At 41.6% G+C, this 18,058-nt stretch overlaps 1 protein-coding gene and 1 long non-coding RNA gene across 2 annotated transcripts in view; one reads left to right on the top strand and one right to left on the bottom strand.

Moving 5' to 3' along the window:
• Pdk1 (Phosphoinositide-dependent kinase 1) overlaps nucleotides 1-18,058 on the top strand; it is a 323,017-nt gene that overhangs the window by 220,609 nt on the left and 84,350 nt on the right. Inside the window, exon 4 of the mRNA XM_046631875.2 lies at nucleotides 3,139-3,189. Within this exon, the coding sequence (XP_046487831.1) occupies nucleotides 3,139-3,189 (51 nt within the window). The remainder of the gene's footprint in view (nucleotides 1-3,138; nucleotides 3,190-18,058) is intronic.
• LOC124221678 (uncharacterized) overlaps nucleotides 1-18,058 on the bottom strand; it is a 62,196-nt gene that overhangs the window by 41,308 nt on the left and 2,830 nt on the right. The window lies entirely within an intron of this gene.

Genomic DNA, 18,058 nt, shown 5'->3' with positions numbered 1-18,058 from the left:
ATGATTGTTAATAGAGGCATTCAAAGATTTCATCGTCGTTTTCTTTTCTGTTTTACGAATACGAATTTGGGCACACAAAGAGATTCATGTTTTAAAGATACTTATTATGAAAAATAAATTCGAAGACACGCTCCAACTTGAATGCATAGGTTAGTAGAAAATTGATATCTACCTGGGATGACGTCATTTCCGATCACGTTTTCAAATAACGCATTATCCAATCGCATTTTGTCGGATGTATGCAAGCTTATAACGACGTTCAATACAATATGCTTTTAACGCAAAATTATAGATCGTCATTGCTACTCGGTATCTTTAACTCGCAACTGTCACACTGTACACAGTACAAACAAGCTATTATGTCGATACAGTATCTGTTCAAGTTGGTGATCAGTGACCCGTTTTGACGCAGATCTAACAATGAAAAAAGTAAGGTTCAATTGCTGATTGTTTACTAATCACTTACCGCCGTTAGATCAAGCTATAAAATACGGAGATCAAGATATCAAGATGTTTATAATAATTGTTTTATTAATATAATCTTTGAAACTCGCTCGTTAATGCATCTCTACAACAAGGTCATAGTTTTTAAGAACTAAAAACAGCTATTATATGAACATCTTTCTTTCTCAACTCTCAAAGTTATGAAAACTGCAGCCTGCGTAAAACTTCGCTTGCTTAAACGAAATAATATCAACAATTTTATGAATAATATATAAAGCACTTGGTTCGAGAGCTCAAAACCGCAACTTCGAATGTACCGATCGTAAGATTTAGCGTTTGCGTTTACATTTCGCCAACTTGTATACCTGCATGTTCGCGAAGAACTGTTGGTAATCCATGTACAAATTTTCGGTAAAGCGTCATCGTCACCAGCCTCCGATACATGATATATGTTATCGAGAGTAATAATTACGATCCTTACAATTGATATAATTTACTGAGAGCATCTTGGAGAAAAATTTGAAAAAAAACCGCCAAGGTAATTCCGTTCGTATAACGGTATTTAAATGGGGACATAAAAAAAATCTACTGAGATTTTCGACAAGTAAGTGTAATGAATAATTCATGGAATGATTCGTATCGGATTACGGTCGAAAACTTTAATTCGCGCTGGAGAAATGAAAGAAAAAGAAGTTGCTGAACAAGCAAAATGTTCGCAATGGCAGATATCGATTGGACAGAAAAAATAATTATCGACGTAAACCTGGTGTTGCTCAATCAATTAGCCTTGATTTCCTAGTCATATGTTTCGCATACCAAAATCGTCGCCAATCATATTGAAAAACTTTCCAAAATCATCTTCTCGTAATCTATGAATATTGTTAATTCAACCAGAATTAGATGACTTGAATAAAAAATGCATTTCACCGGTTCGAAAACTGCTCTGTCCACGCGGCTTGTTTGATTTTCTTATGGTTTACTTACTCTTTCTGAATCTTTTTGTTTTTACCTTTCATCTTCTCCGAGAAAACTCCGTTAGTCGTATTTCTGTTATTTTTAATCGAGTCAACGGTATAGCGGGGATAATATTGAGCAAAAACAAGAAAATGACGTCAATTTACCAAGTGACGATTGTAAACAGATCAAAGTCCAGGTGCCTAATGGTGGTTCACGCACACGCGAAACAAAAATAATTAATTATTAATAGAAGAGTCGGGCGAGATGCCTTGAACGGTTGCCTTGACACCGATTTCTCAAATAAAATCAGTATAATCCTGTTGTGTGCTGCACATACTGCAAGATCACACTTTAGACGTCGATTATTTCTCTTATCGCGGTATTCAATTGATTGTACCGAAACGTTTGAAGCCCTGCCGAAGCGGACGTCGCTCGTTGCATCGATCAGTGATCACTTTAAACGTACGAAACGCTACGCTGTGATAATATATCGGGCAAGTGTAAGAAAACACTGACCTCGTATTGAGAAATCCAGGTATATCCCCCAATAACAAATCCCTCGTCGTTTCAATTAACGTTATTATTGCTATTATTACCATCGTAATCATTGTATATTTGTGGTAAACAATTTTAATTTACCGTTTGCAGAAACTTGTGTAAAATATGACCAAATCCAGTTGATTCTATACCTATAAATAATATATAATGTGAGCTGCTTTCTTGAAGAGAATGCGGTTGGTTACCAAGCGTATTAAACAAGTCGATGTATCCGTAGATTATACATACGCGCATCGCCCACGTATAAAGCAAAGTCGACATACCTACGTTGACACGCATATACGTACACATGTTACACACTCAATGAAATCGCACTTTGAACGATGCTGAATTCCGCCGTAACGTAAAAGCCCAGAGAAATAAAATTAACAAGCAATCGCCATAAAACTCGATCGCATTTTACTCGAAAGCTCTACATGGAGAAAGGCACCCATTTAACGATGCGAAAAGACGCGCACATCAGGCAGGTATACATAGTACATAAAATACGTTTATATAATCTACGCAGCGCGAGATGTTACAGAAATAGTCAAATACGCAGCAAAATTGTTGCCTCAGTCGTAATTTCTAAGGGTAGTTATTAGTTTTTTTTCTCTTTCATTTTATTTTATGTTTTTTGCAAGTTCCTCGAAGGTTGTCCGATCTTGCAATCAACCCCTGATGGCTGTACTGCTAAAAGTAGATTATTGCGCGCAAAAATACGTTATGTATACGCAGGAATTATTTACTACGCAAATTATAAAGTCGGTAACGCGTTCGAAAGCTAAATTTTATAAACTCGTTTATTCGTGTGCGTCGTGATACGTATACTTTTATTATAAAACTGGAATTATAATATGCTGAAACGTAAATCGATCGAGGATTGAAACGAGAGAGTTATTGATTGCAGGGGCCTTGATCGGCACGCCTGGAATCCGGTCTACGCATTCCTGCCTTCCGCTCGTGAAGAAATTATTTATCAATTGACTGCGATTAATTGCCCAAGGAGTAAAGCGAATTTGCAATTAAGCGACGCGATGCATTCAAATATGTCGTTTAAAATCTGACGCTCGTTATAATTCACTTTTACCCGTAATCGTGTCTCTATATTTTCTTTTTTTCGCTTTTTTCTTTTTGTTTAAACCTTGCAGACACGCCGATTGACAGTTATTTCAATTTACTATTATCCTACACTTTCAGATAGCCGATGACATCTTTCAAACGGAGGACGTCACGCCTTTTGCCGATTTGGTAAGTACAACAAAACCGAACTCACGTGTTATATGCTCGGATCTCATATTTCTCGACTAAATAGGGGTATACGTAATTACTCTTAGTTGAAGATACTGCACCGCGTGAGCTTTCAACTTTTGCTAAACGGCCCGCAGGCCGAAGTGAAAGGCGAAATACGTCATTAATTGTGTGTGTGAGTGTGTGTGTGTGTACACATAATGTATATGTGTATATATATATCCCGCGCCCGAAAAAAAGCGACTTATAGCCTTCGCAGGTGCAGATTTAAATTACTGTTCAAGAGAATTACAACTATATGTAACGTTTATCTTACCGTTAATCATACCGCTTTAATGGAGAAACATATATCAACTTGTCACTGGCCGGCTGTTTAATTTATTTTCCGATAATCTAAGAAAAATATGTTAAACATACTTTGACCATTAGAATGCGTATTATTTCAATGTTTGCATTTCTCATAATCCGGTGTAGAAATCCTGACTGAAAGAAAAAAAATAATACTAATATTAATTTACGTGTGCAGATTTATCGACAGGTACCGCGACTCGCGAATTTCGGAATTATTTAGGTAAACCGATTTCAGAGTGTTCAAGCTCTTGTTTGTTGTGTTTGTTTTTTTTTTTTTTTTTTTTATCTCAACGAAAACATAAGTTGCCGATACGTTTTCGTTGTACAAACGCCCAGCTCGCTACAGTAAATAAGGCAAAGAATGGTCTAAAAATATCGACTACCAGGAAAAAGTTGTTAATGAGCTAAGGAAAAAAAAGTCGACGCGGCAAACGTCTTCGTGCAGGCAAATGAGAGGTTCGGGTCCATGCGGCGGTGAGAATCGCCGCAGATTAGCAATTTTCTTCGTTATCTCCGGTGGTCAACCACACACGATACCCTTACGATACGGCACCAATGTCAAGTCGAGCTTGTAAAAGACCGGACAACGGTCAGGACGCCCGTCGAGAATTCCCCGAAGGAAACAAGGAAAAGCCCAACCTCCAGACTGGACTTTACGCTTCGGTATCTCGCTCCGTTCCATCCGTTCGCTCGGACGCAAACGGTTTCTGGAATTCCCTCAAACTTGTTATGCTTACAATTATCCAAAATGCGTTATCAACCTCGCTGCGTACTGTTCTTGCTGATAAATTACATATTATTACACATATTATACACGTTTGCGCACGTGATGTAATTGCGACAGATGCGAAAGAGAGAAGTCGCAAAAACAACGTGATTCGCTCAGCTCGGCGAGTGGGCAGAAAAACACGTAACACGTGAACACGAGCATGTGTATATTCGCGTACGTACGTTTCATCCCGGACTGCATGAAATTTATTTATTTCTCTCGTTTTCCAATCAAAACAATACCCCGGCCTGCATGTAATAACTTTTCTTTCTTTCTTTTTCTAAACAACATCAAGCGTACAATGTTATTGGTATAAAACGCGATATGAAGGATAAATTTACCGTGTATTTGTTTTCCGCTTACCACTTTCTCTTGATCGCTATAGCGAATTGTTGATATTTTTTTTTGTATTGTTCCCGATACCCACAGCTGAAATCATCAAGCAGAGAAATGATTGTGGAGTAACGATTGCAGCGATGTAGATATCTCGTCACACATGTTTATGCAATGTACTAATCACACATTTGTGCTCATCGTCAGCTGTATAACCGACCTGTACGCTTTGTGAGCAAGTTCAACACGTAACCGTAACGTACGTCCGATCATGCGGCACCGCCTTACGTGGCTTCCGCGTAAATAAAAATTGTTATGCGACAGCAAAATTGCGCCCATGATGCACACCTACGCGTGCATATTAATCCTGTACACACAAGTCATCCATTATGCGATTGTCACACAGCGTAAAATTTGTTTCGACACAATTTAATAACCTATTTAATACATGATACGATGTAATTTTGTTATCATTAAATTTTTTCTGTACGAGCATCAACTTTTTTCACGATGCGCACGACGGGCAATAATTGTTGTACGGTGCCGGGATTCTTTGTTATTACCAATCTTGCAATCTGAGCTCTGCCATTAATATCGTAATTCATTGTTCTAAGACTCGGTTCGATCACAGGTACATTACAAGTAGGTACGCGTAACGCGCAATAAAAAGTAGCTAAGCAGCGTAGCCGTACGATGTGATTGTTTTTCCATTCTCGTTTCCTTTTTTCTTCTTTTTTTCTCCTAGTGAAAAACAAACAGAGGAGAGAAATGGATATGGAGAGATATTCTGAAATACGTGTTATTCTCTTGACCGATCACGAATTAGGTAAATAACAGTAATCATACGTCCATATGTCCGTATAATATTATCGTGATTGATTTATCAAATCGGGGATTAGATACATAGAAAATTGGCGCCGACTAGCTCAAATTGGGTTTCTTACCCGCGAGAGTAGATACGGACGTGTAGTATGTGTGCAGCATGGTATGTAATGTTAACATTGACGCAGCGTTACGCAAAAGACGTACACCGTGTGTCGCAGACTCTTCAAACACGAGCCCATTTCGTCATTTACTTAACAGGCGATAAAAATGATTGCTATGGTTGGAGGTAAACATACGACACTTTTCTGTAACGCTTCAAGCTTACCATTCTGCTGTATTACTGTAGCACAAGACATACGCGCGTGTCTTCTCGACACACAGTCACCGGTTACTCTGTACGCGAATGATAGATAAACCATCTCTCTTATCTGTGACCCAGTTGTAGAGAGGGGAAACCCAAGAAGGAGGACATTTTTTCCGAGGGAAAACAGAAAAGAGCCGAAGGATAAGTTACTGTAAGCGTAGGAGGTTGTTTTCAAAAAAAATTCACCCGTCGTCGACGCACGTTCTGAATTTCTTGAAAAATTCAAATTCGTTCTCATCTGCGAGATATCGCCAGTAGCAACAACTGCGGCCTAACGATAACAAACACGATTATTTCAAATTAAAAACAATCGTATTAATATTACTTTATTTTAATTGAGTAGATAACGATTTACTTTACTGTATCACCACATCGTATTTAGAGGTGTAGTACCGATAAGCAAATAATTTATAATTTTAATAACAAGGATGAGAATAATATCGTTCTCTATCACCTATGTATAATTTCCTTACAATGTACTCCTACTGCCATCAGCTGTAACTGATTAGCTGATACGAAAGCAGGTAACGCGCTCTGACGTATTTGTCCATTTTTATCGCACCAATTTTGCAAGTAATTGTATTTTTTTAATTTCTTCTATAACGATCATTTCAATCTTTTTTGCTCGTCATAGTCAACCAAGTCTTGTGTTTCTTTTGACGTCTACATTGTCAGCATGCTCTGGAATGATTTAGGATTTCTAAAACAGACATTCTACACCGGAAAGCACTACACGCGGAGATAAGTTCAGCATCATAATATTCTAAAGCATGACGTTCTTATCACTAGCAAAAAATTCCTCCGTTTACATACCCGTCGTTAAGAGAATAACAAAATTTGCTCAACCCGGAAAAAATGTTGTTCGTCTGTAAATTGTATCGTAGAACATCCGCATGAGTTCATAGATGATTAGTTTTAATTAGTATTTTTTTTTTTTCTTCGAGTTTTGGACCGTGCAAAAATTAAGATTACCAATTAAACAATGTCATTGGTTCCGGTGTCAACAGCTTATCGCCGCTGTCTTCGGTCAATCGGTCCGCAACGAAGGCGTGCAGAGAGGTGGCTGCAAGTAGCATTTTCCGCACTGATTCCAACGCGAACGTTAATTTTTCCGTACTGCTATAATACTGTGACCGCAGATAATACGTACACGCTTGCCGCAAACCGCTTGCACATGCGAGGAACACGATGAGGATTCGGAGACCTCGCGCAAGACGCGAGTGTTTCAATTTGAATATGCGTTGTCTCGGGTCTCTCACAATCGGTATTTATCAACGAGCCTGAAATACCGTCAAAGCGCTCCCGCAGGATGCAAGTCCTGCAGATGTTGGGAATTCCGCTGTGGTTCCCCCCACAGAATTCCCCGAGTCTAACGGGATAATGTAACCACTTTGTGACCTTTTAGAATTTTTGCTCACTTTGTTAACTATTCCCGGTATGCGAAAAAACGAACCCAAACCTCGTCTCTGCGTATGGTTCGCTGATGATAAAGAACGCGAAGTGTAATCGAGTCAACTGATAGGATACACGCCCCTTCCGTACACCCGTAACAGGATTGATTATTCGCATCGAGGTGCATAAATGTCCAAGTCTCCCATTGATTCCCACGTAACTACATATCTATATCTACCAAGGATCTTACGAAGAATTCTCTTCCGCAATTCCTCGTCTCGAACGCTAAGAAATGATCAATCATCGCTATAACGAACCATCGTCTGCCGTCGATAACCCAATAAGCGATAAAAATGTTCCCCGAGAGACGTTTTCGACTTGCTTCTACAGGGCGTGAGGAGTTCTCATACCCAGGTGATACCAAGACAGCTTGAGGATGTCACGAAGCGCAATACGGACATACGTGCGGAGCGAAGGTGAGCGGTAAGGGCATAAGTCACAGGTTCGAACACCTGGGTAGGTGCTAAGAACCGAAATAAACGCTACGCGGAGACGTCGACGTGAAGCGACTCGAGGCGGCGTGGCTCGGTCGAGCAACAGGTGGTTCCCGATTGTCATCATGGCACACGTGCGGCACGATCAACGATTCTCGCACACGGACTCGCGACTGCCGTACGAGATGGAAGAGATCAAGCGAGAGGAAGACACGTGTGCGGAGTACCTTCGAGTATAACCTGGGCAGCTGACCGACCTGATCCCTGGCATCGCTTGCCGGAAGGAAGAGAAGCGGTTCCGTCTGTAAACGAACGCCGGCGAACTCCCGGAAACGCGAGGGAGATACCGGAGAAAATGATGAACCGGAGGATTGCCGGAGGTGTACGCGTACCTGCCCACCTGTCGGGCGCGATTGTGCTTCGACGAAGAAAAGTGCGCCCGACGGCTCGCTCGCGTCGGATGTTAACCCCCTCCTGTCCGGGAGAGAAGTTCAAATAATCGCGAGGGAAAGAGACAGCGGGAGAAATTGCCGCAGCGGCAGGTAGCGATGTCAAGAACCGACCGATTGACCGCGACGATATCCAACTCGTTTCTTTTCTGCTTCCTTTTCTTACAATTGTCCTTTTTCGTCGACTATTCGTCGGGCATTTCCCGACTTCTTTGCTACTGCAGACGGACCCCGCGATACGATTTTTGCGAAACGACACGTGTTAACGGTGGCGAAAAAAAATTATCCAGCCTTTTATCTACATCGACAAAACAGCTGTGTCGATTAAGAAATTGAAGCAATAATAAATGGCACTTTCTTGTAACAAAGTGAATTCATCTTGACAGTACAGTGTAGCGGAAATTTGCAAATCTTCGATATTATCAATGCCGCTTGACGTCGTCAGTATCGGCTAATGAAATTGGATAAACCAGTGGTGCAGTTTCGACGTGATCTCATGATAAGAGATACGAAACAAATTCTTCTCGAGGCAAAGCTGCTAATTGCCTCGGAATGATCGCGAAAGCGTCGGACAACGCCACGAGAACTTGTTGCGTATCGATCGTATCGGAGAACGTTGCAAAGCTCGCCCATTCCAACTGGCGCAAAATTGAACACCAAACTTTTCAACAACGTCATAATTACCGATTGTCCCGATTGTTATCGGCTTTTTGGCAATCTGTTTTATACAGCGGGATAAATGTTTACTCAGTGCCGTGAAACAATTTCAAACGAGCGAGACGCTAATTCAGGTTAACACTGAAATTTTCTTCAAACTACGCGATGAGAACGGCTATTTTGATGAAAATTCTCCAAGGTGTATCACCGTACGTTTCCTTGTTAGAATGATATTATTAAACTACGCAATTAAAGTACGCCGTACTTGAATTTATTATTTTTCCAAGACGAAAGATACCCGCGGTTCTGTTATTAGACGAAAACAAAATTTGCGAAACTCTGAGAGAATTGGTACCCATTAACCCGAAATATTCGTTACATAAAGAGCAGTGCCATCACCAAAATTTACTGTCCTCTCATACTTAATTTGAATGGAGCGTTCAAAGATCTTAAAATCGTAAACTTTTCACGGCATATCCTGCTAGTGCCAAATTTCCTGGTGATGGTAATTTATAATTAATCTGAGTAAAAAAAATAAAAATAATGATATAATTCCCTCTTCTGAGAATCCTACTTTTAGCGGAATAAATTTAGTGGTAATATAAATATGTTTGGCCATTGCTTTTCCGATTCCCGCGGCATGACTCGGTAATCGACCGCACAACAACAACAAGGAAAAAAGCTGTTCATCCTCATCCCACGTGTACGCATATATATGTATTTATATCCATCTTTAACGACTCGTAAGTTGCACGAGTCTATTTTCGCCTAGAGAATAACTTGGCGTACCACAAATAATGTGAGTCGAGTTGAACAAATGACGTCAACGAGAATTAACCCTGACTGGGTTGAATAAACATTGATTCAACGACCCGCGTTGCTGTTATTCAACCCAGCTGCGGTACGCCTACCTATAATATGCTATGAAAAGTAAGAATAACAATAAATCTGATCAGATACAACCTTATCGTTATATATATATATATGTGTGTGTGTGTGTGTGTGTGTAATACATTTTTTGATTATTCGTAGTAGATCGACGAATAACGATATTCCTAATCGCGGTTTCCGTGACGACATAATGCCGTCGCACAGTTGATCTTGACATTCGCGTTTTTTAATTCCTTGCCAATGCATCAACTCTCCGCCACCGCCGCCGCAGCTGTCGCGCATTATATCGCGATATTTATTATACATGAGTTGAAGTATATTGCTCACTCGACGATAACGAAGCAATGACATCTAATCACAGTTGTACAGCATGAGAAACTATGTAATGTATAATATACGCTACTTTGCCACAAGGTTGAGAAAACTCCTGACTAAAGTACGGTGTCCGTCAATTAGACGCGTACCGTCTGTCTGCAAGCCTGTCCGTCTGTCCGTCCGTCTGTCACCCCGAGACCGAGTTCATTTCACGGATTTGATTGGTTAATTTTCTCCAAGTTTCGCGAGTAGTAAACCTTATTGTTAGTTGACGGATATAACGAGGAAGAAACATCGCGAGACAGGCTTCGCCGAGAGTGTCGGCGTGGTTTGTGAATTTGCAATGCAAACGTCACTCACATGACGGATGAATTTAGAAGCGCTTTTCGAGCTGAGCAAAATAAGACAACTCGTCGCAGACTCGCGATCAGTGACTTTAGCGTCTTTTGACTATAGGCGCCTCAAACAAGTGACGCGGACTTTCGTTTTACCCCGAATAGCAGAATCTCTTCAATTTTATCCCGATGACGATGTGATGTTTGTTGACACGTTACGTTTTTACTCGAGGGAAGTAATCGCAAACAATCTTTCATTACAATAGATCGTGGTTATGCCACGATATCTACGACTGATAATTGATCAATTTAGGATGATACGTGTTCGTTGTTTGGAATAATGTTTGCCTCTACAATCACCGTTATAGAACTTATTTTTCATGGCCTCTGCTACAAACAGCTGCATGCATGCTGCCGAGCTGCGGTAGGGATGTAAAATCCCTTCGTTTTAATTCGATATTGCAATAGACTGAGAGAGACAGAGAGAGAGAGAGGGATAAGGATAGGGATAGGGATAGGGATAGGTTCACGTATATCCACCCCGTGATTAACTAACGAACGATCGAGGGGGAGTGCAGATAGCCTACCGGGCTATTTGACTTAGGCAAAGTACTGTTTCAGCTATCTGGAAAATAGACTTAAATTCGTACTGGCGTTAAATTGAATCGTTAACGAAGCGAATCCACTACCTAAGCACTGATATGGCCGATCGTTTTAACTTTATACCGAGCCGTTTAATATTTCCCATTTGGTTGTTTCTCTGTTGAACTTTAGTTTACATATATAACAAGGCAACCGTTCTATACATCTTGCAGAACTCGTTCAAAAACAATCAGTCCCACACTCCAACCCCTTTTTTCCGAATGTCTACTAGACGAGATCCTTTGGTGATAATCTTCACTTCCTAGCGTATCTTTTTGAGCATAGCGATATACATATGTGTCCTGGCGAGCTCGTGATACGCTGATGGTTGATTATTAAAAAATTAGTAATAATTATCAATATATAAAATTGAAATAAATAAATAAATCGAATAACTAGACTATTCCTCACTTGAGTAATTTTTTAGTTTCCTTGTATCATGTGTGAGAGTCACGCAAGCGTACATATTTTTGGCTCCAATAAATCCTTCCTCTCTATACTTATCTTTTTAAACTATGAAAAATATCGAGATGCTTATGACTGCCCAATGGCGGTTAGGGATCACTGGAATTGATCATACGATTACGGCAAAGTCATAAATCATTGTAGCATTACCACCTACTTATCTGTCGATCTTGTTAGCTTTAATTATTAAATTCTTTGATATTTCTGTGATGTCTCCTTTGACTTGGAAAAAAACTTGCAGCGAATAAGACGAATCGATCGCTTTAGCTCGTCTTTTTCTGTTCGTGTGAACTTACTCGCCATTTGAACAGGTTTAAGAACTCTGGTGGCCAAGGTGTTGACGAAGAAGTTCGACCCGAGCTGGATGTTTCGACCCATACATCTGATATTCGAATTCACCCACGGAATCGTGATTTAAACGGCGTATAAATCTTGTAGGCATTCATAGAAAGATTTCGATGTCAATTTTATTACCACCGGATAAGATAATCTGTATAAACGAAGCTTTGATCGATCTAGCGTTACTATCCCGATCACAGTCACAGGACAAATCGCTTTATAATCCGACAAAAGCATCGGAATTCGGTAACGATAAGAAAATTTTTACTTCGCATTAAAAAATCGACAAACTCTGTTAGCTGTACGACACACTGCAGAGGTGTAATAGAATGACTCTAGAGATAATCAATATTCGAGTTCAATTGGTGGGGAAAATCCGAGACAGCTCTGCGATAACGCGATGCAGTGGCCCGCGCTTTGATTTTCTGTACACCCGAAAGACTAGCAAACTCTGTGTTATGTAGAAATTTGACCAGCATGGTCAAATTGAGTAAAAAAAAAAAAAAATAACGTTACAACAAAATGATAACCAGAGATAGTGTCGACACGTATACCTACTTACGAAACAAGCCGAACTACGGTTAATGGGGCAGTGGGTGAACAATAATCTACTATCGATCGAGATTATAACACGCGGGTTTATTACTTCATTGCAATTAATCTCGAAGCAGCACGTGCGACAAAGTGTAATAATCTCTCCTTGAGATATTGGAAGTATTTATTTTCATCGGATATTGCCCGGCGATACTTTCCTACATAGTTGGATTTAAGAAATTAAGACGCACGAGATACAGCATGAACGAGATTAGAAATAACTGCATATAGCGACCAGTTGCCTGTATTTACCAATTCACTCACTCAGTTTCGTAATACCCTCGGAATCGCGACGCCTCCGCGTTCGATTTCAACATAATTACCTCGCAACGAGAATACAGGTAGATGATGCGGGAGATCAAGGCATAAGCGGAAGTTCGAAGGCGTATCGGACATATCGGGTAGCGAGGTGCTCACACGGCGTGGAGGCGACGTCGGGGAGGCGTCGGCTAGCACCTCCTTCATCCTGCTCTTAGAAACTCAAACGCTGCATCCATGTCTGGATAAAAAGTAGGTCCCTGCAGGGAACGGAAATCGTCCCGGCACAGCGACGATATCCGAGATGCGAGTGAGGATCTCATTGTCCCGGTCGATTCGTTCGTTAGCAGTAACGCCGCTTTTCTTTCGTTCGGAAGCGTGTTATAGGTGTCTGGCTGAAGACTCTTCTATCTATATAACCTCTACCAGGTGCCTGTATATCCACCATTTCCCTGTGAACTAGCTTCACTTCTTTCACTTCTTTCACTCCTCTTACAGGTACTCGTTTTATCAATCGCTCGCTCGCTAGTGCATCCATCCATCCATCCATCCATCCATCCATCCATCGATCCAACCTGAGGGGTACGAAAACAAGGAGCTCTCCCCGCTGTTTTGTTCTACACAATTTTGATCCTAGATTCCCAGTGGGGAATATATTATATGAACTGTAGGGTATGCAAGCATAGGTGGCTCGTATATCTCGCAGACTCGATCTACTTTGTTCGGTTGTATTTACGTGAAAAGAAATCCGGCATAGAAAGCCTCTGTCTGTTGTCGGTGCTGCTGACGATTGCCTTTCAATTGACTCCCGACAATGTCGCAGTGTCTGATCAACGTTGGATAACAACGTTCTTATACTAACTTGTTCGCCGAGCGTCTGGGTAGCGAATGAATAAATTAGTGGATATATTCGTCGGAAGACTCCAGACCTAACTCAACATCTTTTCGAGTGTCACTCATCCGCTCTGATAGCAGCGAGTCGAGAGGGTCGCAATGAATAAGTAATAGAAAGAAAAAATAGGTCGTATAATGCCCAATTGTATGCAAATGTAATCCAATCTTTTTAGATGAGGTGGTGATAACCGGCATCGAAAAGCCGGATGTTGCCACTATACCCAAGTGTATGATAATGCCGATGCAGTGAACGTATCGCCGTTTGTCCGCCCGTCTCCCCCTCGCCCATCCGTGAATATGCATTAGGTTATCGTCGAACAGAAATCGTCTCCTTCTTTTTCGTCACTAATCGTGAACTCCGCTATAAATCTCCACCTTCTCTCCTATCGTCCGTGCAAGGATAAGAACCCTTGGTCTCTAAAACCGATTCGACACAACGGAGCGATTAACTAAGGTCTCTGTACGACGGCTGAAATGTATCTAAGTCGGCGGATCAACCCTCAGGCATATTTCGGAACATTTCCGCGGCGGTATCGACGAGCCGAATACATCGATACGTCAATGACCGTTAAATACCGACAGATATACCGCCAGCTCCAACAGCTGTTTTTCAATCCACGAAACGATACGACGTAGGTGGACGTTGATAGGTGGCCAGGTGGCCATTTGCGGTCATTTCCTAGCAATAATTTAATTGATTTCGTTACGATACGTGCCACAGGCGCACCCTGCAGACACCGATAACAGCTCGCAATCTATTGACCGATCAATCGGCAGTCGCTGCGGGGTCAATTACCCCTGAGTAAACGGTTTGGTTGAATTGAATTTATTTTTTCCTTCCCTTTCCTCCTCTCTTTACCGAGATATCCGGTCCGGTTGACGCGCAGCTTGCAACCTCTGAGATACGAAAATCTTCAGATCTGCCCACTCGCGGTTTAGCGTTAAACTCTAAGGTGACGGCGTGTTGGTTTAACCCATGTCACAAGTCGAGTACCCGCTTGACCGTGCCGCGTTGTAGCCTAGAACTCGATGAGCCGGATTTCAAACCGCGATAAGTATTGCGACACGGCGACACAGTGATTAGCGGCAAGACGAGTTCGGATTGTTTCATTGAAATGTAGTATAGACAAATGTTATTTTAACGTCATCGGTTGGAACGAATACCGCGATACTAGAGATTTCGGAGAACGGAATACGTACCGTCCGTCCTACTTGTATTCACGTCATTCGTTAACGAGAAACTAATCGAACGCTTATCGCACTGCGTAATCTGCGGTGATGAGTAATCATTGTTCGATAGGGATCTTGAATAACAGTTTAAAAAAAAATTGTCGCAAATACAAATAACAATTTACAATATTATACTCTCCGAGCTGGTCTCATCGATTCCTGGGGTTTATCATATCAACGCTGAAGTAACAGGTGCAGATCGATGTTGTATCAATTTTACGAAGGAGCGCAGATATCAGTAAAAGAAGTGAAAAAACTTGACAGCCGATTTCCGGTACCAGAAAATGATAATAAAATGTTGCACCTACACATTTTGTGTTATTACACGTTAATCACAATCAAGTATATTTCAAGCCACACCGTTAATCTGATACGCATGAGCTGCCGTTGATACAATTGTCAAAATAAGTGACTGCACATTTCTCGATCTTGCACGATAACGCCGAGCTGATCGGATAGGATTGAAAAACATTTTTGTTAATCATACATGTTAGCGCCATTACATTGCTCTGCGAAGCACAATGCAGCTACTTCTTTAAATCTCGTAACCCTTACTGGATCAGCCTGAATCGTGATTTACGTATAACTAGCTTTGGTACACGGTTGTTTTTACAAACGAAAGAGAAACGCTCTTTCTTTCTTCAGTTTCCGACCCTCTCATTTGCACGAGTCCGATTAGCGCAACGAACGCTTGCGAGTTGCAGCGTGCTTCAATCTCTACAGAAATATACACAAGTTGTACCTAGGAACGCGCGCAGCGGAACGCCAACATTATCGAACTGTGACTGGCCTTTACTGCCCCCTTATTTATGTGCTCAGCTTCTGCGCTACACGAGTATTTAATTTTCACGCGTATATTACATATGCGCGTAAAACATGTTCCAAGCGTGAGTTCTCTATAATATTTGCATAATCACGAGGATTGTACGGTTGTACAATTTTCTTTTCATTATATTTATTGTTTCTGACAATTAGAATTATGTTGGAAATTGCGTCTAGTCTCGCCGCCTAGACGGGTTAATTATTTCAAATAAACATGTATTATCTCTCGCGTGCATAGGTTAACATATATGTATATATATACATATATACGAAGGAATGAACAGCGCTTAAATTCAATCGATCAGTCTGATCGACCTTCAGCGATTGATTTATACGTTGAAACACACGCGGATACCTCGATCTATCGTCGAACGCACCCTCCGCTCATCTCGACTTGCGACAAGTGTTCTGTTATGCAAGACCGCGATAAGTTTGTTATACGTGCGCTGATTTCCTGGGGGATCGTAACGAGACACCAAAGACAAATCGATCACCTTTCGGCATAGCGAGGATACACGGTATATACACGCATCTTACATATCCCATGCAAATGAGCCAACTAGCTGCACGCTTTCTCGGTATACCCCTCTTATCATCGTTTAATACTGCACGAGCTGATGTTCGAATCGATCGAAACCCGACTCCGCGAGGCCGGGTGAAAGGTCACACACATCTGAAGCAACGTAACAGATAAAGAGGCGAACACCCGGAGCGCTCCAGAGCGCTATGAGCGATCAGGATGATCCGTGGCATTAGTCAAAGTGCACAAGGGATGTGTTGTATACACTCAGGCAAGCTAGAGCAAAGCTCGTTCCGCTTTAGGAAGGGATGAGGGAGGAGAGCGGCGGAAAGGATGAAGAATGAATATTGCAATAGCCCGCCTATAAAAATGTTTTATAAGATGTGTATGTCAGATACTTGGGATAAAGTAGTAATTTCGTGTTCATCCCGCGCCAATTGCGAATAACCCTCGAGACTGGCGCGCATCGCTGCAGCAGTTCTCGCCGGGTTATCGCTAAGGTTGAAATCGTACGAGACAAAAATAAATATTATACGTGGGAGAAAAAGGGGAAAAATTCAACCCTGAAAGGGCCAACCTACGCAAACGAGCCAACGAGCCGACGAGATCACCTGCATCTCGAGATGAACCGATTACCTCTACATCTTAAATCCTCCATCTATACACACTTTTCGCGAAAACTCCGCGGATCCTCGTTGCGTTCACGATGCGCGATATCTACTTGACGAAAATAAACGTGAATATGGTAAAATTGCAATTGCTGAGGAAAAAAATAAAATTACGCAGACATTCCGGTGTCCTTATACGAGTCTATGCTCGGTATTTCGTAATATATATATACATATATGCCTGCTGTACTACTGCAGGAAATATTGTACACATTTGCCGTAGGTCATAACAGATTCGCGGTATTGTACCGGTAAACTTACATTAAATATCATAACGGCGAATTGTTGGATGCATACGGAGGCTGACTCTTACAAGGATCCTTCGCTTGTCGCGTCAAAAATACAATCGTGGACTTGGCGCGAAACATGTGTGCATGTGTGTACGTAGGTAGGTACATATAATGCTACTGCAGTCGAGAAGTCGAGCAGAGGGTCTAGTCTTTGGCCGGCATGCGGTGCTACGCATAAACCACCATTGTTATAATTGGAATCAGAAAGACGCGTATGTTGAAACGTGAATACGCCATTCTTGGGTAACTAGGAAAAACATTATGGCTCGATGCCAGAGAAAAACTCCAGGTTTGCGCGCTGTTATTCAAATGGCACAAATGGCAATTTTATCGTGCGGTGAATCACCAAATTTCTTTTCTGCAGTTTTTCTTTTTCCTTCTTTCTTTCGCGCGCAATGACTTCTTTACGTCGTTTTTTACTCTTCACCTTCCGCATCGTCTCCTCTCCCTTTATTCCCTTCGTTGTTCAAGGCGGTTTGTAGAAACTTGAAACATTCCCGTTACGCCGGAGCAAATACGTGGAAGAGATATCTATCGATACGCGTATCATATATACCATAATACGACTATAATACGAGAAATAATCTTTCCCCGAGTTATTCGTACTCTTCTCGATGTATGTATAGACTATTTCTATCCATCCATATTGCCTGTCTATATATGGTACATACGCGTAGACACGTATCCACGCCATTCTACATCAGCGGCTCTTTGAAATCCGGTGCACCGTCTTCGACTGCAAGGGGGCGAAGAGAAAAAAAATAAACTGAGAATTTTCCGAAACACGCACGTGCCCGATACGTGCTCGCAGCATCGCAAGCCAACGAGACAAAGAGGCGGATCAACGTCGTGGAACATTCCGCGAACTCTGACCCCGGCGCTTACAGAGAAAAACAATCATCTCGAGGCTCGCTGTGCATCCGAGAAAACCGCACACGCGTTGCTGGTATCAAGCGCGCGAAATTATACATC

Source organism: Neodiprion pinetum, chromosome 6 (genome assembly GCF_021155775.2).
Source record: "Neodiprion pinetum isolate iyNeoPine1 chromosome 6, iyNeoPine1.2, whole genome shotgun sequence".
Classification (NCBI taxonomy): Eukaryota; Metazoa; Arthropoda; class Insecta; order Hymenoptera; family Diprionidae; genus Neodiprion; species Neodiprion pinetum.
Note: the sequence above shows the minus strand (reverse complement) of the source record. Positions and strands in the feature narration are given on the sequence as shown.